Source organism: Trachypithecus francoisi, unplaced genomic scaffold, assembly GCF_009764315.1.
Source record: "Trachypithecus francoisi isolate TF-2019V2 unplaced genomic scaffold, Tfra_2.0 Lachesis_group17, whole genome shotgun sequence".
In the NCBI taxonomy this organism is placed as follows: domain Eukaryota; kingdom Metazoa; phylum Chordata; class Mammalia; order Primates; family Cercopithecidae; genus Trachypithecus; species Trachypithecus francoisi.
The window spans coordinates 80,952,935-80,972,501 of NW_022681462.1; the positions used below are offsets into that span (position 1 = coordinate 80,952,935).

The 19,567-nt window shown below is 47.2% G+C and overlaps 1 protein-coding gene across 1 annotated transcript in view; it reads left to right on the forward strand.

The window, feature by feature from the left end:
* The first annotated feature begins 771 nt into the window (after positions 1–771).
* GTF3C2 (general transcription factor IIIC subunit 2) overlaps positions 772–19,567 on the forward strand; it is a 30,135-nt gene continuing 11,339 nt past the window's right edge. The window contains exons 1-9 of the mRNA XM_033176235.1: positions 772–1,556; positions 11,883–12,153; positions 12,316–12,637; positions 13,236–13,521; positions 17,450–17,544; positions 17,913–17,990; positions 18,129–18,227; positions 19,023–19,250; positions 19,421–19,532. Coding sequence (XP_033032126.1) covers positions 11,907–12,153; positions 12,316–12,637; positions 13,236–13,521; positions 17,450–17,544; positions 17,913–17,990; positions 18,129–18,227; positions 19,023–19,250; positions 19,421–19,532 — 1,467 coding nt within the window. The 5' untranslated portion in view covers positions 772–1,556; positions 11,883–11,906. The remainder of the gene's footprint in view (positions 1,557–11,882; positions 12,154–12,315; positions 12,638–13,235; positions 13,522–17,449; positions 17,545–17,912; positions 17,991–18,128; positions 18,228–19,022; positions 19,251–19,420; positions 19,533–19,567) is intronic.

Genomic DNA, 19,567 nt, shown 5'->3' on the forward strand with positions numbered 1-19,567 from the left:
TTGGTAACAGCAAGAGACCTGTGACATTTATATGGCTTTACATGCCTCAGGAAAACACAGAAGCCTGTTGCATTCGTTCCTTCTCCACCAAATCTCACCTCCCTTTGAGGGAATGGGGCAAACCCTCTGACCAAGGTCAAGGACCAAGGCCAGGGCCCACTCTCATAGATAGTACAGAGTACAGCCTGCCCCACTCAGGCCACACTGTTCTTTTTTATTTTCTTTTTTGAAATAAAGTTTCGCCTTGTCACCCAGGCCAGGGTGCAATGGCGTGATCTGGGCTCACTGCAACTTTCACCTCCCAGGTTCAAGCGATTCTCCTGCTTCAGCCTCCTGACTACAGGCACACGACCATGCCCGGCTAATTTTGTATTTTTAGTAGAGACGGGGGTTTCACCAAGTTGGCCAGGCTGGTCTCGGAACTCCTGATCTCAAGTGATCTGCCCACCTCGGCCTTCCAAAGCGTTGGGATTACAGGCGTGAGCCACCGCGCCCGGCCTTCTTTCTTTCTTTCTTTTAAATAGAGTCGGGGTCTCGCCGGGCGCGGTGGCCACGCCTGTAATCCCAGCACTTTGGGGGGCCGAGGCAGGCGTATCACGAGGTCAGGAGTTCGAGACGTGCCTGGCCAACACAGTGAAATCCCTTCTCTACTAAAAAGACAAAAATTATCCGGGTGTGGTGGCGGGCGCCTGTAATCCCAGCTACTCGGGAGGCTGAGGCAGGACAATTACTTGAACCCGGGAGGGGGAGTTTGCAGTGAGCAGAGATCGCGTCACTGCACTCCAGCCTGGGGACAGAGCAAAGCTCCGTCTCAGGGAGAAATAAAAATAAAACGGGGTCTATGTTGCCCAGGCTGGTCTCGAGTTCCTGGGCTCAAGTGATCCTCCCCCGCGTTGGCCTCCCAAAGTGCTGGGATTACAGGCATGAGCCACCATGCTCAGCCAAAGCCATGCTTTTCTATTCCTTCTACTTCCCTTCCTTGTCCTCTTTCCAAGCTCTCTCGGGCCCATCCCTGACTTCGCTACAGCGGCCCGCGGCTAGACTTCTTTGTCTCTCAGACTCCGTCTTGAGCTCGGACGCCGCCCGGGTTGCAGGTACAGACTCTCAGGTCTAGCTGGCTCTTTCGGCTACAGGCGCGGCAGTCTAGCCGGAAAGGCAGGGTTCAGCGATCCAAAGCGCGAGCCCGGCCTGGGAGTCCGCCTCCTCCCGGCTCCCGTCGAGGCCGCGTGGGAACCCATTGGCCGCGCAGGCGTCGATCTGCCCTTTTTGACACTGCAACTCCCATGAGGCCGTGCAGTGTCCCTGGCGCCGCTGAAGACGCCCTGGAACTCGGCTGGCTCCGGAGGGCTCGGTGACTCTGGCCGCGCTGCATTATGGAATACAGAGTCTAAGAGAAAACTAGCCCGGCACCGACTCCCGACCAAGCACACGTGTTTACTTTGTGCACTGGGGTGGGGGCGTCAGTGAAGAGCAGCTAACAAGATTTCGTCATAAGACCGCGACCAGACAGGCGGCGCCATCTTCGAACTTAGACTTCCGGAAGGACTTTGGCGAGGGTGAGTGTACCGCCGCAGCGGGTGTGTGGGGGGCCCCACGATTACTCCTCCCCCTTCTTTTGCTGTAGCACTAAGATATTGGGAACAAACTCCTGGCTGCACTCTTCTCCCAGCCACAGCAGCGCGCCTTTCAGCCTCTGCGCTCCTACAGAGCACCATCATGCTCCGCACCTTCCCTACTGTGGCCACTGTGCACCCCCCATCTCTGCAAGCCGCGGGTCTTGCCCTCCTCCCCCACGCGGTGTCTGTAACGCGGAAGCCTGTGTCTGGGCCTAGACGCGGCATACATAGCGTCCCTCGAACTCGGCGAACCTGCAGTAGTCCTTGGTCTTAGAAATACCCGGGCTCCTCTCCCGCACAGGCTAGTGGAGAAATCTGCCTTCACGCCCAGGACTGAAGAAGGGCAGGTGATGGTCCCTAGAGTGGTTGTGGGTCAATTTGTTTTAGCTGTGTCCCAATCTCTTCCTCGAGGAGGCTCTTTAACCCCGAAGGTTGTGCCCCGCGCGGTGCAACGCCATTGGCGTAGCCAAGGGCCAGTTGTGTTTCCCTGTCTAGTCCTTTTGTCCCGTGGCAAGTTGGCTGTCTGTTGGGGAAGTCAGAGGTGGCGACTTCAACTCCGCCAGAGGCAACTCACTTTGTTGGAGGGATGTATAGGGTATGAACAAACCTCTTTGTTCCAGAGGCATATACAATTTTAAGTCAATTCCGTGCCATCGTCACAATTTTTGTAATCTCTTTTTATCAACTGTACTATTGTTTTCTGAATAGTTATCTTTAAATTGACTGACTTAAAAAGTTTTAACGCGTTAGTCTCGACCTAAGCAATGTAAATGAAACCGTGGGTTTCATGGGCTACTTATAATTGTTTATGAAAGTTGAAATAAAAGCACTAGTCACTAAAATGTTCGTTTTCGTACCATTAAAATCATCTTGCATACCGCCAGTTGTACCCTAGGAACACTTTAGGAAACAATATATTAAGCCAAGCAGTGTGTTTAAAGTAATTTCATACTTGAGGTGCAGTGTTGTGTCATTACTTTTTCTTGGCTGGGGAGGTCAGGCTCGCATCCTGGAGCAGCAAGGGAACCAGACAGATTGGGGTGCAGTGGAAGATTTTAGAAACTCTAGTACGAATTTACTGATCATCTATTCCTTTACTGTGTATCCAAAATTTGTACCGTCACGCATCCTGTTGCTGCCTTCCATGAGAAGTGTATTTTTTTTTTTTTTTTTTTTTTTTGAGACGGAGTTTTGCTCTTGTTGCCCAGGCTGGAGTGCAGTGGCGTGATCTCGGCTCACCGCAACCTCCGCCTCCCGGGACAGAGTCTCGCTCTGTCTCCCAGGCTGGAGCGCAGTGGCACGATCTCGGCTCACTGCAGCCTCCGCCTCCCGGGTTCAAGCGATTCTCCTGTCTCAGCCTTCTGAGTAGCTGGGATTATAGGCGCGTGCCACCACGCCTGGCTAATTTTGTATTTTTAGTAGAGATGGGGTTTCACCATGTTGGTTAGGCTGGTCTCGAACTCCTGACCTCGTGATCCGCCCGCCTCGGCCTCCCAAAATGCTGGGATTACAGGCGTGAGCCACTGTGCCCGGCCAGGCAAATTGTATGTACAGGCAATTCATAAAAGACATGTGAGTGTCCAATATATAGAAAGAAGTTGCTAACACCAATTATTATCAGCGTAAATAAATAGAGTGGGGAAGAATTCTTTCACCTATCAGATTGGCGAAAATTAAAAACAGTAAAGGTGTGATAAAATGGGTACTAATATACATAAATGGTTTTAATTTTGGTGAGCTGTTTGGTAGTATCAAATTTTGAAAATGTGCATATTCTTCAGTGTAGTACAGTAATTCCATGTTCAGATGATTATTCGAGAAAAATAATCTCTTATTGATGAATTAATGAAGAGATTTGTACTAGGATGTTTATTGCAGTATTTTTTGCAATAGTATTTTAACTCGATTGTTGATTAAATGAAGATTGTCTAAATAACTAAGTCTGTGGAATGCTGTACAGCAGTTAGGAAGAATGAGATAAATGTATGTATACTGATGTAGAAAATCCTTAAAAAAAAAACCAAAAATCAAAACAAAACAGAATCTTCCTCTTGTCACCCAGGTTGGAGTGCAGTGGCGTGATCTCTGCCTCTGCCTTCTAGGTTCAAGTGATTCTCCTGTCTCAGCCTCCTGAGTAGATGGGATTACAGGAGCCTGCCACCATGCCTGGCTAATTTTTGTATTTTTAGTAGAGATGGGGTTTCACCATGTTGGCCAGGCTAGTGTCCTGACCTCAAGTGATCTCCATCTGCCTTGGCCTCCCAAAGTGCTGGGATTACAGGCCTGAGTCACAGCACTTGGCCTAGAAAATCCTTAAGACGTGTATAGAAGCTCTCTTAAATGATTCCATGTAGCTCTTTATGTTAACTGACATACCCTGTTTCCTCTCTAAATGTTTGAAGCTTGAAGGTTTTTCTCCTGTAGACCTGGTCAGTCTGCTTCCACTAGTTGAGTTGAATGCTTGCCAAGAGTCATTATATTGGTTTCCACTTTTTTTTTTTTTTTTGAGACAAGGTCTTACTCTGTCACCCAGGCTGGAGTGGAGTGGCATGATCACAGCTCACTGTAACCTTGAACTCCTGGGCTCAAGCGATCCTCCAGCCTCAGCCTCTCAAGTAGCTAGAGCTACAGGCCTGTGCCACCACACCCAGCTAATTAAAATTTTTTTTTTTTTTGTAGAGACAGAGTTTTGTTATGTTGTCCAGGCTCCTACCTTTTTTTTTTTTTTAATGTTAGTTGCTTTGTCTTTATACATATGTTATAGGCTGGGCGTGGTAACTCAAACCTGTAATCCTAGCACTTTGAAAGTTGAAGCGAGAGGATCACTTGAGCCCAGGAGTTTGAGACCAATCTGAGTAAGATAATTGAGACCCTGTCTCTACAAAAAAAACCAAAAATTAACTAGGCCTGGTGGTGTGTGCATGTGGTCCCAGTGGCCTGGGAGGCTGAGATGGGAGGATCACTTGGGCCCAGGAGGTCAAGGTGGCAGTGAGCCCTGATCACAACACTGGACTCCATCTTGGGTGACAGGGGAAAGAAATTTTAATGTGAAAGAGTTATTGTTTCTATTAAAACTAAGTTGATTGGGAGGCGGAGGTGGGTGGATCACCTGAGGTTGGGAGTTTGAGAACAGCTTTGCCAACATGGTGAAACCCCATCTCTACTAGAAATACAAAAATTAGCTGGGCATGGTGGCACATGCCTATAATCCCAGCTACTCAAGAGGCTGAGGCAGAGAATCGCTTGAACCCTGGAGGCGGGGGCTGCAGTGAGCTGAGATCGTGCCACTGCGCTCCAGCCTGGGAGACAGAGCGAGACTCTGTCTCAAAAAAAAATGAAAACAAAAACAAAAAACTAAGTTGAACCATAGATGTTTGTTGCTGCTATCTTTTTTGTTTTGTTTTGTTTTGTTTTGAGGTGGAGTCTAGCTCTGTTGCCAGGCTGGAGTGCAATCTTGGCTACTGCAACCTCCTGCAAGCAATTCTCTTGCCTCCGCCTCCTGAGTAGCTGGGATTACAGGGATGTGCTGCGACGCTCAGCTAAATTTTATATTTTTTTTTTTTTTGAGACGGAGTCTCACTCTGTCACCCAGGCTGGAGTGCAGTGGCACAATCTCGGCTCACTGCAAACTCCCCCTCCCGGGTTCATGCCATTCTCCTGCCTCAGCCTCCCGAGTAGCTGGGACTTACAGGCACCTGCCACTGCGCCGGGCTAAGTTTTTGTATTTTTTAGTAGATTTTTATGGGATTTCACCGTGGTGTCATCTCTGGACCTCATAATCCGCCCGCCTCGGCCTCCCAAAGTGCTGGGATTATAGGCGTGAGCCACCGCACCTGGCCTTTTGCTGCTGTCTTGATAGTATTTTATATTAAGTAAAAGTTTTGTAAAAACAATTCCAAAAAAGTAAAAGAAGCAACTAAAACAAATTGAATGCTTTAGAAAGACAAAAGAGGTGAGTTTGCAAACAAAAAAGTTGCCAAATAGGTGTGAATGAGACAACTGTAAAAAACTGAGGAAATTTTGTAAAACTCTGAAAGTTGACTGCTTGTGAATTGCTTCTCAAGAAAAGTGAATATTTCAAGAAAGTAGTGTTGGAGCTACACCACTTTTGGCCAGGCTGGTCTGGAACTCCTGACCTTGGGTGATCCACCCGCCTCAGCCTCCCAGAGTGCTGGGATTATAGGCATGAGCCACCACACCCAGCCTCAGCTAATTTTCAAAAAAAAATTTTTGCAGAGACAAAGTCTTGCTGTGTTGCCCAGGCTGATCTTGAACTCCTGGCCTCAAGTGATCCTCCCACCTTGGCCAACCAGTGTTGGGATTACAGGCATGAGCCACTGCGCCCAGCCTAGCATATGATTCTTGAGCCAGCAGCTGTAAATAAGAGCAACTTCCCAGTTTGATAAGCACTTGTTCCTACCAACTGTTTTTCCCTCAGCGCTCCTCGTGATCATTTATGCAAGTGTTTTTCAGCTTGAGTGTGCATCAGAATCCCCTGAAGGGCTTGTTAAAACACAAAGTGCTGGCCCCATCCAGAATTGCTGATTCGGTAGGCCTGGGGTAGGACTAGAAATTTGCATTTTAACAAATTTGCAGGTGGTACTGATGCTGCTGTTTCTGGGGCCACACTTTGTGAACCACTGATGTGAACTGTTTAATACCCTGTAGTGAATTCCTTTCTGCTTGAACTGATTGGAGAGGTTTCTGTTCTGTGCAACTGAACCAATATAGGGGGGAATATTTATTTTAGTTATATCTTCTTTGTTCTTATTGACTTTGTCAATGATTAAAAGAAGTTATTGTTGTTCTGTGTCATGAACATTTTGCTTTATATATTTTGATGCTGTTGTTTGATGTTTAAATGTCCATAACATTTATATCTTTTATATGATTTGAAGTTTTATTCATTATAAACTACTCCCTTTTGGGCCTGGCACAGTGGCTCATGCCTGTGATCCCAGCTTTTTGGGAGACTGAGACAGGGGAATCATTTGAGGTCGGGAGTTCAAGACCAACCTGGCCAACACAGCCAGACCCCGTCTCTACTAAAAAATATAAAAGTTAGCGGTGCATTCTGGCACATGCCTGTAATCCCAGCTACTTAGGAGGCTGAGGCAGGAGAGTTGCTTGAACCCAGGCAGCAGAGGTTGCAGTAAGCCAAGATCGCGCCACTGCAGTCCAGCCTGGGCAACAGAGCAAGGCTCCGTCTCAAAAATACTACTACTCCTTTTATTCCTATTTAATAATTTCCCCCTAAATTCGGCTTTGCTATTGTCATCAGAACTCCTCCTGATATTTTTGCTTAGATTTTGCATTGTACATTTTAATTCATCTTTGTTTTTTGAAAATACAAAGGCATCTCTTGAAAAGCATGTAGTTACTTGTCTTTTAAAATCAAATCAGGCTGGGCACAGTGACTCACGCCTGTAATCCCAGCACTTTGGGAGGCCGAGGGGCGGATCACTTGAGGTTGTTATGCCCAGACCGTTTATTCCCCGAAGAAGACCACCAGAGTCCAGAGTCAAAGCCAAGCGGCAAGGATCTTTACTGCAAGTTCGAACTTGGTCCCTCTGCTCCACAGCATACAAGAGGGCCCTGAACGATGCATGCGCTCGCTTTTTATAGCCCGATGTAAACAGGATATGTAAGGTTACAGAGAAACAAGGGAATTCTTTGGGTTACAGCATTACAATTGGTTAACATTTTAAGTTACACATTTAGCAGTTTTTTTATTGGTTCCCGCGCTTTCAGTAAAACCACTCCACAAAGGGTTGTGACCTTATCGGGGACTCTCCAGGTGGTGTTTTTCTAAAGTTGAGACAAATGGAGGAATGTTTGCACTGGGCCCAGGAAGTTGAGACAAATGGAGGAATGTTTGCACTGGGCCCAGGAAGTTGAGACAAATGGAGGAATGTTTGCACTGGGCCCAGGAAGTTGAGACAAATGGAGGAATGTTTGTACTGGGCCCAGGACTGAGATATATGGAGGAATGTGTTTGTACTGGGCCCAGGACTGAGATATATGTTTGATTTCTTACAAGGTCAGGAGTTTGAGACCAGCTTGGCCAACATGGTGAAACCCCATCTCTACTAAAAATACAAAAATTAGCTGAGTGCGGTGGCAGTTGCCTGTAATCCTAGCTACTGGGGAGGCTAAAGCAGGAGAGTCACTTGAACCTTGGAGGCAGAGGTTTCGATGAGGTAAGATCAGGCCACTGCGCTCCAGCCTAGGTGACAAGAGCAAGACTCCATTTCAAAAATAAATAAATACAAAATTAAAATCAAAGCAAACCTTTTTTTGTTTTGTTTTGTTTTTTGAGACCGAGTCTCTCTCTGCCGTCCAGGCTGGAGTGCAGTGGCCCGATCTCGGCTCACTACAACCTCTGCCTCCCGGGTTCAAGCGATTCTTCTGCCTCAGCCTCCCGAATAGCTGGGACTACAGGCGTCCGCCACCACTCCCGGCTAATTTTTGTATTTTTAGTAGAGACGGGGTTTCACCGTATTGGCCAGGCTGGAGTGCAGGGACTCCCAACCTTGTGATCCGCCCGCCTCAGCCTCCCAAAGTGTTGGGATTACAGGCTGGAGCCACCGCACCCGGCCCTCAAACCAAATCTTTATTCTTTTTACTTTTGAGATAGCGTCTTGCTCTGTCTGCCCAGGCTGGGATGCAGTGGTGTGATCTCGGCTCCACCTCCCAGGCTCAAGTGATTCTCATGCCGCAGTCTCCCGAGTAGCTGGGATCACAGGTGTGTGCCACCATGCCCAGCTAATTTTTGTATTTTTAGTAGAGATGGGGTTTCGCTTTGTTGGCCAGGCTGGTCTCAAATTCCTGGCCTCAATCTGCCTGCCTTGGCCTCCCAACATGCTGGGAATACAGGCATGAGCCTGTATCTGCCCCTATTGTTTCTTTTAATGGATGAGTTTAAATGATGTGTTTATTGTTATGATACATGTTTTTTGAGACAGAGTCTCGCTTTATTACCCAGGCTGGAGTGCAGGGGCGCGATCTCTGCTCACTGCGATCTCTGCTCACTGCAACCTCCACCTCCCAGGCTCAGGTGATCTTCCCACCTCCAATTCCTGAGTAGCTGGGACTATAGGTCCCTGCTGCCCACCATGCCTAGCTAGTTTTTTTTTTTCAAACGGAGTCTTGCTCTGTTGCCCAGGCTGGAATGCAGTGGCGCAATCTTGGCTCACTGCAACCTCTGCCTCCCGAGTTCAAGCAATTCTCCTGCCTCAGCTTCCCAAGTAGCTGGGATTACAGGCGTGCAGCACCACACCCAGCTGATTTTTGTATGCTTAGTATAGAGAGGGTTTCACCATGTTGGCCAGAGTGGTCTCGAACTCTTGACCTTGTGATTCGCCTGCCCCGGCCTCCTGAAGTGCTGGCATTACAGGCGTGAGCCACTGCACCTGGCTCTGTTTTGGTATTTTTCTGTAGAGACAGAGATTTGCCATGTTGCCCAGGCTGGTCTCAAACTTCTGGGCTCAAGGGGGATCCTCCCACCTCTGACTCCGTAAGTGCAGGGATTACAGGGATTAAGTCCTGCGCTAAAGTCACCCTTTTATAATGATGCTGATCTGACTGGTCAGGGTGGAGCCCTTGTAGCCTAATCATCTCTTGAAGGTCCCACCTCTTAATACTGTTACAAATGGCAATTAAATTTCAACATGAGTTTTGGAGGGGATGTTCAAACCCTAGTTCTTGGATTTCACAATCCCTTTGGTGTTTTTGAAAGTGCAGGAATTTTTGTTGGAAATTTGCTTCTGTTTTCTGAATCACTTCTTCAAAAGGGTACTCTTCATCTTTCTATCCTTTTTGTTCTTTCAGTAATCTATGCATAGGTCCTTTTTGCTTGTGACTAATTTTGAATGGGGCAGTTCTGTCAGGGCTTCTTTTTTTTTTTTTTGAGACAGAGTCTCGCTCTGTCACCCAGGCTGGAGTGCAGTGGCGCGATCTCCACTCACTGCAAGCTCCGCCTCCCAGGTTCACACCATTCTCCTGCCTCAGCCTCCCGTGTAGCTGGGACTACAGGCGCCCGCCACCGCGCCTGGCTAATTTTTGTATTTTTAGTAGAGACGGGGTTTCACGGTGTTAGTCAGGATGGTCTCGATCTCCTGACCTCGTGATCCACCCGTCTCGGCCTCCTGAAGTGCTAGGATTATAGGCGTGAGCCACCGCGGCCGGCAAGAAAAGCTTTCTTAATGTAATAGGGTGTTCCTTGATTATCTCGTAGCCTACCCACCACCCCCATCCAGGTGAAATACTGATGGCAGGGCACCAGAAAACTCTTTGACTCATTCTTTTTTTTTAAAGACAGAGTCTCACTCCACCCAGGCTGTTCACGGGTTCAGCTGCTCTTGCCTCAGAAGAGTAGCTGGGATTACAAGCGCCTTCCACCGTGCCTGGCTAATTTTTGTCTTTTTAGTGGAGATGGGGTTTCACCATATTGGCCAGGCTGGTCTCGAACTCCTGACCTCAGGTGATCTGCCCGCCTCAGCTGGGATTACAGGTGTGAGCCACTGTGCCCGGCCAACTCATTCTTTTTAAAAAATAAATCCATTTATTTATTTACTAGAGATAGGGTGTTGCTTTGTTGCCCAGGCTGTAGTGCAGTGGTGTGATTATAGCTCACTACAGCCTTGAACTCCTGGGCTCAAGTGATTCTCCCACTTCAGCCTCCCAAGTAGCTGGGACTACAGGTGTGCACCACCATGTTTTTTTGTAGCAAAGGGGTCTCACTCTGTTGCCCAGGATGGTCTTAAATTCCTGGACTCAAGCCGTCCTTCTGCCCTGTCCTCCCAAAGTGCTGGAATTACAGGCATATGCTATCGTGCCTGGCCAGAAAATTATTTTTAAATATTTTTAGAGATGGGGTCTTACGGTTGCCTAGGCTGGAGTATGATAACACCGTCATAGCTCACTGTAACCTCGAACTCCTAGGCTCAAGCAATCCTCCTGTTCCAGCCTTACATGTAGCTAGGACTACAGGTGCGCACCACCATGCCCAGCTAACTTTTAAAATTTTTTGTAGAGATGAGGTCTCCCTATGTTGCCCAGACTGGTCTTGAACTCCTGGCCTCAAGCAGTCCTTCTTCCTTGGCCTCTCAAAGTGTTGGAATTGCAGGCATAAGCCATCCTGCCTGGTCTTTTATTTGTTCTTAAATAAACTTATTCCTTGACTCATCCTTACAAAAACAGATGTTAACATTAAGTATGCCTCTTCACTTTGGTCTAAATTTTGTAGTATCTGGCAGCTCTTTTTTGTAGTATATTCTAAGGAAGTTGTATCCCTTTCCTAGATTCATGATAGACAAATTTTTCTCTCTCTCCTTTTTTGAGGTGTGTATATGTCTGCGTGTGTGTGTTTCATTTCATTGGGTTTCAGAGACAGGTTAAATAATTATACATTCACTGCTTCATCCTTACAAGAAAATATATGAGCTTTAAATTAGATAATTATATATAGCATTTAGTATAGTGCTTGGCACATAGTTAGCATTTAATAAATGGAAGCTTTATGGCCAGGCACGGTGGCTCACACCTGTAATCCCAGCACTTTGGGAAGCTGAGGTGGGTGGATCACCTGAGGTCAGGAGTTTGAGACCAGCCTGGCCCACACGGTGAAACCTCATCTCTACTAAAAATACAAAAATTAGCTGGGCATCGGGGCACGTGCCTGTAATTCCAACTACTCGGGAGGCTGAGGCAGGAGAATTGCTTGAACCCAGGAGGTAGAGATTGTAGTTAGCCAAGATCATGCCATTACACTCCAGCCTGGGTGACAAGAGCGAAACTCTGTCAAAAAAAAAAAAAAAAAAGGAAGCTTTGTTTACTTGTTTGTCTGCTTCACCAAAATGTAAGTTCCATGAGGGCAGGGACCTTGTCTGTCTTGCTTATTGTCATATCACCAGTTTCTTTTTTTGTTTTTAATTTTTTAATTAAAAAAATTTTTTTTTTTGCTAGAGAAGGGGTCTTGCTGTGTTGCCCAGGCTAGCCTCAAACTCCTAAGCTCAAGCTGCCTTCCTGCCTCAGCTTCCCAAAGTTTTGGGATTACAGGTGTGAGCCACCGCACCTGGCTCCTTACTAGTTTCCAGAACAGTGCCTAACATATAGAAGGTGCTTAGTAAATATTGTTGAATGAGTGAATAATCAGGGAACTTAGGTATGGGTGTGAGAATGAGGGGAGAAAAGATGGGGAAACAAAAATCTGAGCTAGTACAAATAGTTTCTATCTTCTACTCATTTGTATGTCTCTGTATGCAGGGGCAGCCATTTTGGGGGGTGCTGATGGATACCTGCGGGGTCGGCTATGTTGCCCTGGGGGAGGCCGGCCCCGTGGGGAACATGACTGTGGTAGACTCTCCTGGACAAGATGTGCTAAATCAGCTTGATGTCAAGACCTCTTCAGAAATGACCAGTGCAGAGGCTTCCATAGAGATGTCATTACCTACCCCTTTGCCTGGATTTGAGGATTCTCCTGATCAGAGGAGGCTCCCTTCAGAGCAGGAAAGCCTCTCCAGACTGGAACAGCAAGGTATGTACCTTGTCCTCTTATCTTTTTATTCCCCATGCTGAGTTTAAGATGAAAGAGAGCAGGTTGAGCTCATAGGATCTTACAAACCTGGGTACAGGGTAATCTTTTCCAAAGAGGTTTGAGTTCTGGTTCCATCTCACAGACCCATATTCTTCTCTACAGATCTTTCTTCAGAGATGTCAAAGGTCTCAAAGCCTAGGGCCTCAAAGCCTGGCCGGAAGAGAGGTGGTAGGACACGAAAAGGCCCCAAAAGGCCCCAACAGCCTAATCCTCCATCAGCCCCTCTGGTTCCTGGTCTCTTAGATCAGTCCAACCCTCTGTCCACCCCCATGCCTAAGAAACGAGGTCGAAAGTCCAAGGCAGAGCTGCTACTGCTGAAGTTGTCAAAAGACCTAGAGCGGCCAGAATCGCCATCTCCAAAGAGGCCCCCTGAGGACTTTGAGACCCCTTCTGGGGAACGACCCCGCCGAAGGGCTGCCCAAGTGTAAGGATTGTGGGGCACAGCTTGGTGGAGGGGGGTTGGGTGAAGGGATCAGGGTGGGGCAGATGTTGGAGAGATGAGAAGACTGTGATGAGGTATTAGGTAAGCAGGGGTGGTATCTGGATTCTAGGGACTTCAGCAGTCCTTTAGGCTCTTACCACAGCACTATTAATGGTACGTATTGCTAACTTGGTTTATCTAAGAATTACTTTCTATACTTTATGTCCGGTGCCATTTTTCACAAACTACCCAGCTCTTTATTGCTGTTTTACTGTCCAGTATATGTCAATATATATGTGCTGTTCCATTCTTTCTCTTGCCCTCTGTGTTCTTTGACTGTGGTGGAATGAAAAATGCATTGAACTCGGAGTGAGAAGACCTGGGTTCAGATTCCACATTTGTTATCTGAGTCATCTCGGCCAAGTCACATAACTTAGATTTCTGGTTTTTCATCTTCCAAGGGGGAAGGGGAAATTAATAGAGTTAATTGGTTAATCATGGGGTTATTGGGAGGATCCATTGAGATAAAAATCAACCATGTCTGGAAACGTGGGTTCTCAGTTATATGTGAGAATGGCTCTGACTCTGCCCTATCCCACAGGGCACTTCTGTATCTTCAGGAACTGGCTGAAGAGCTCTCAACAGCCTTGCCTGCTCCTGTGTCCTGTCCTGAGGGCCCCAAGGTGAGCAGCCCCACCAAACCGAAGAAGATCCGGCAGCCAGCAGCCTGTCCAGGTGGAGAAGAGGTGGATGGTGCTCCACGGGATGAAGACTTTTTTCTCCAGGTTGAGGCTGAAGATGTGGAAGAAAGTGAGGGCCCAAGTGAGAGCTCGTCTGAACCTGAGCCTGCAGTGCCCCGAAGCACCCCGCGAGGATCTACTTCAGGGGTAACCTCAATGGACAAGAAAGTGAATGGGGACATAGTAGGATTTTAGGGGACCAGCAAGGTACTGAGAAAGGAAAGATAGCTTTGACTTGGTAACTATAGTAGACAAAACGGGTTAAAGAAAAAAGGGTCAATTTCAAAAACAGTTGGCATATTAGGGAGAGCACAGAAGGGGTACGGTAAACAAGATTATCCATTCATATATTTAGTGTCTATTCTCTGTTAGGAAACACAAATATAAATAAGACAGTGTCCTGCCTTACAAGTTCACAGTGCAATCAGCACTACCCCAGGAGTGAACAAAATGATTTAGGCATATAGAGGAAGGGTAATTAACTGCTTAGGCCTCACAGAGGAATGACAGTTGAATTGCTTCTTGAAGGATAAGTAGAAGTTTGCCAGAGGGGATGGTTTTCCCAGAAATTGGTTATGGCTGGAGCATAAAGCCTGGAGTAAAGTTGTAGGCGAGATTAAACTGGAGAAGATGAAAGGACATTGACCAATAGGAACCAACAAAGATTGTTTTTGTTTATGGGTTTTGTGTGTGTGTGTGTGTGGTAAAATGTATATAACATAAAATTTGCCATTTTAACCATTTAAAAATACACAATTCAGGCCAGGCGTGGTGGCTAATGCCTGTAATCCCAGCACTTTGGGAGGCTGAGGCGTGTGGATCACCCGAGGTCAGGAGTTTGAAACCAGCCTGACCAATATAGTGAAACTCTGTTTCTACTAAAAATACAAAAATTAGCCAGGCATGGTGGCGCGCACCTGTAGTCCCCGCTACTCAGGAGGCTAAGAAAGGAGAATCACTTGAACCCAGGAGGCAGAGGGTTGCAGTGAGCTGAGATCGACTACTGCACTCCAACCTGGGTAAGACAGCGAGACTACATCTCAAAAAAAAAAAAAAAAAAAAAAAAGTTCAGTTGTACAGAAATTCATGTACAACGAACGTTTTTAAGAAAAATAACATCAGTTAGGAAAATAGGTCAAATTATAGTTGACAGAAGACAGTTTTGCTGGGCACGGTGGCTCACGCCTATAATCCCAGCACTTTGGGAGGCCAAGGCAGGCGGATCACGAGGTCAAGAGTTCGAGACCAGCTTGGCCGACGTACTGAAACCCCGTTTCTACTAAAAATGAAAAATAAATTAGCTGGGTGTGGTGGTGCATGCCTGTAATCCCAGCTACTCGGGAGGCTAAGGCAGGAGAATTGCTTGAACCCAGGAGGTGGAGGTTGCAGTGAGCCGAGATTGTGCCATTGCACTCCAGCCCGGGCAGCAGTGTGAAACGCCTTCTCAAAAAAAAAAAAAAAAGACAGTTTCCATTATCCAGGTAAGAGATAGTGAGGTCCTAAATCAAGCAGTGAAGGAAGAGAAGAGCAGGGAGGGGGCAGATTCAAGACATATGTAAAAGGCCAGGCGCGGTGGCTCACACCTGTAATCCAAGCACTTTGGGAGGCCAAGGCAGGTAGATCACTTGAGGCCAGGGGTTTGAGACCAGCTTGACCAACATAGTGAAACTCGGTCTCTACTAGAAATACAAAAATAATTAGCTGGGTGTGGTGGCATGCACCTGTAGTCCCAGCTACTTGGGAGGCTGAGGCAGGAGAATCACTTGAACCCAGGAGGCAGAGGTTTCGATGAGCTGAGATCACGTCATTGCACTCCAGCCAGACTCTGTCTTTAAAAAAAAAAAAGATATGTAAGATACTTTTTTATTTTTTATTTTTGTAATTCTTTTGTTTCTGTGTTCTCTCACAGAATGGAATACGTAAGAGAGTTAACAGTATTTGGGAATTGAAGGGAGGGAGGAAGTTGAATAGCAGCTTCCAGCTTAAATGGTGGCATCATGCACTGAACCTGGGAACATGGAAAGGGTGAAGGATGTGGGAGGGGCAAAGGTGCGGAGGGAAGAAGATGAATTCGCTTTCTTTTTTCCTTTTTTTTTTTGAAACGGAGTCTTGCTCTGTTGCCCAGGCTGGAGTGAGTGGAGCGATCTCAGCTCACTGCAACCTCTGCCTCCTGGGTTCAAGTGATTCTCCTGCCTCAGCTTCCCAAGTAGCTGGGATTACAGGCACGCACCACCATGCTCAGCTAACTTTTGTATTTTTATTAGAGATGGGGTTTTGCCATGTTGGCCAGGCTGGTCTTGAATTCTTGACCTCAGGTATCTGCCCGCCTCAGCCTCCCAAAGTGCTGGGATTACAGGTGTGAACCACCACACCTGGCAGAATTCACTTTCTGACATGTTGAGTTTGAGGTGCCCATGGGCCATGAGCCATTCTGCTGGAGATGTCTGGTCACCAGTTGCATATATGAGACCAGTGCCTTACTTGCCTCATGTGCGACATTTAAGGGAGAACAGAAACCCTCAGTAATAAAGATAAATGCTATTTTGATGCAACATTTTTTTTTTTTTTTTTTTTTTTTTTTTTTTTTTTTTTTTTTTTTTTTTTTTTTTTGAGACGGAGTCTCGCTCTGTCGCCCAGGCTGGAGTGCAGTGGCCGGATCTCAGCTCACTGCAAGCTCTGCCTCCCGGTTTACGCCATTCTCTCGCCTCAGCCTCCCGAGTAGCTGGGACTACAGGCGCCCGCCATCTCGCCCGGCTAATTTTTTGTATATTTTAGTAGAGACGGGGTTTCATCGTGTTAGCCAGGATGGTCTCGATCTCCTGACCTCGTGATCCGCCCGTCTCGGCCTCCCAAAGTGCTGGGATTACAGGCTTGAGCCACCGTGCCCGGCCGATGCAACATTTTAAAAAATTAAATCAGTGCAACAAATCATGGGTATTTTGTTCCATGATGAACGAAATATCAAAATTTTAAATAAAGACAGGAACTTTAACTGATTACTGTTTTTTTTCCATTTGCCTCATGCTCTAATATGACTTGCCACAACACTGTCTAGAACTTGTAGAGAAGTTGAGACCGAGTCAGGTTTACATTACGGAGATGTAAACTTGATAATCAGGCATAAAGATGGTAGTCAAACTGGGTTCGGTGGTATGCATTTGTACTTTGAGCTACTCAGCAGGCTGAGGCAGGAGGAGTTTTTGAGCCCAGGAGTTGATGTCTGGCATGGACAATATAGCAAGACCCTGTCTCTCAATTTTTAAAAAGTCCAGGTGTGGTGGCTCACACCTGTACTCCCAGCACTTTGGGAGGCCGAGGGGGAAGGATCGCTTGAGCCTAGGAGTTGAAAATCAGTCTGGGCCATGGAGAAACCTTGTCTCTACAAAATAATACAAAAATATTAACCAAGTGTGGTGCGCTGTGCCTGTAGTCCCAGCTACTCAGGAGGCAGAGGTGAGAGGATTGCTTGAGCCCAGGAGGCAGAGGCTGGGGCTGCAGTGAGCCAAGATCGCGCCACTGCACTCCAGCCTGGGCGACAGAGTGAGACCCTGTCTCAAAAACAAAAACAAAAAAAACAACCAAAATAAAAAGATAGTAGTCAAAGCTATGGGACATGAGATGAGTTTACTAGGAGTGTGTCAGTGTCTGTCTGTCTGTGGAAGGGGGCGAGAAGACGACAGGAACTCTGGGGAATACCATCATCGAGGAGACCTGTCAAGAAGGGAGAGCATGTGAAGGAATATTATAGAGAGGGGAGAGGAGTAAGGGAGACTATTCCATAGGGCGGGAGTTTCAAGAGGCATAAGGGAAGTCCTCTGAATCAAATGCCATGGAGATGTTGAGGAAGCTGAACAGAAAATAGGTAACAGATTTTGCATTTTCGATGGAGGAGTAGTGCAGAAGGTAAAGAAGTCATTATAATGGTTGAAACACAAATCTTTTAAGATGCTGATAGGGCAGTGATTGGAGGGGGAGGTATTGCCAAAGAAGATAAAAACTGGAAAAGAGCTGTCTCTGGGACTTTCTCTAACCTGTAGAATTTGCTTCCTTACATTTTCTTCAATTTGATCCTCAGAAGCAGAAGCCACACTGCCGGGGAATGGCTCCCAATGGCTTACCAAATCACGTCATGGCTCCTGTTTGGAAGTGCCTCCATCTCACCAAGGACTTGTGAGACTTGGGGACTGGGGGCTGGGGATAATGAAGGGGTGGTAGAGGAGTGCAGGGACGGTATTGAAGTGGGGCTGTGGGAAAGACAAGCAGTCATGGGGGATACTGTGATGACATTCATTACTAAAAAGCACTGCTCTAGAGGCAATAGCTCTAGAACACTTTAACTGAAGTGAAATAAAATGAAAGGCTCTGTTTCTCAGCTGCACTAGCCACATTTTAGGTGCCCAGTAGCTAATAGGAGCTAGCAGCTGGCATATTGGGCAGCACAGATAATAGATCATTTCCATCCCCACAGAAAGTTTTATTGGACTGTGCTGCTCTAGAATCCCTCTCCTCCTTCATTAATGCTGCTTCTTTTTCTCCAGCCGAGAGCAGAAACATTCATACTGGGAGTTTGCTGAATGGATTCCTTTAGCCTGGAAGTGGCACTTGTTATCTGAGCTGTAAGTTGAAGCAGCATCTCTGAAGCTTAGGAAGGGTGAAACCACTGGAGACGAAAGGGTGACAGAGGCTCTATAATGGGAACCCTGGGGTGGGTGAAACACTTCCAAATTTAAACTGTTCCCTTTGCCTTCCTCCAGTGAGGCCGCTCCCTACCTGCCCCAGGAGGAGAAGTCTCCATTGTTTTCTGTACAGCGTGAAGGGCTACCTGAAGATGGCACCCTCTACCGAATAAACAGGTGAAGATTGCACATCCGCCCTTTTTTCTGATTCTGGAGCCAGAAACAAGAAAAATGAATGTTTAAAGAGATGACAGATAAGTCCTGTCCTTCCCTTGATGCTGGTCGAGTTGCTCCCAAGAATAAGAGTGCTGGCTAGAGCTGGTCAGTCCTCTCTGATTTGTAGTGTTCATTACTGCTGGCAGGCTGAGGGAAGCTAGAGAGATTTAGAGGCCAAAGCAGTTCACAAGGTTACATTTACTCAGATAGACCTGGACAGACTAGCCTTAGGGAAAATACTATAGTATTCCAGAATGAACAGCCCTGAAGATGAGCTGGAGCTAGACAGACTTTGGAGGCTGGGCGTGGTGGCTCACGCCTATAATCCCAGCACTTTGGGAGGCCAAAAAGGGAGGATTACTTGAGCCCACGAGTTCAAGACCAGCCTAGGCAACATAGCAAGACCTCTATCTCTACAAAAAATTTTAAAATTAGTGGGATATGGTGGCATGTGCTACTCCAGAGGCTGAGGTGGGATAACCACTTGAGCCTGGGAGGTCAAGGCTGCAGATCATGCCACTGCACTCCATCCTGGGTGACAGATCCTGTCTCAAATAATAATAATATAAGACAGACTTTGGGAAGGAAAGGAGGAAGATACAAGTGGTAGCCAAGGACTGTTCTCACTTGTAAACTGTTTTTGATATTCAGGCTCTTGCTTGAGCCAGTTCATACTGGCTCTGGGTAGAGCTCCCATACAGTCCTCATTACCTTTCATTAATTCCTTTCTTCATCCCATCTTTGATTTTTCTCTAGATTTAGCTCGATCACAGCACATCCAGAGCGCTGGGATGTGTCCTTCTTCACGGGGGGACCGCTCTGGGCTCTGGACTGGTGCCCAGTGCCAGAGGGGGCAGGAGCCTCGCAATATGTGGCTCTTTTCTCCAGCCCTGACATGAATGAGACACACCCACTGAGCCAGCTTCATTCGGGTCCTGGGCTGCTCCAGCTCTGGGGCCTTGGGACCTTGCAGCAAGAAAGCTGGTGAGGTGGGGTTGGACACTGCCATGGGAGGGTGGTTGAGGACAGCAGGATGGGGTCTGGACAGGATAGGGGGAAGGGCTTGGATTGGGCTAAGACAAGGGGAGCTTACCTCTAAGACCTCTTACGTCCCTTCTTCCTACCCACCATCCCCACATGTTCTCTCTCCCCAGTCCTGGCAACAGGGCCCACTTTGTCTATGGGATTGCTTGTGACAACGGCTGCATCTGGGACCTCAAGTTCTGCCCTAGTGGAGCATGGGAACTTCCAGGCACCCCTCGGAAGGTACTTTCCAGTCAACTGTGGGATGGCCCTAGGAC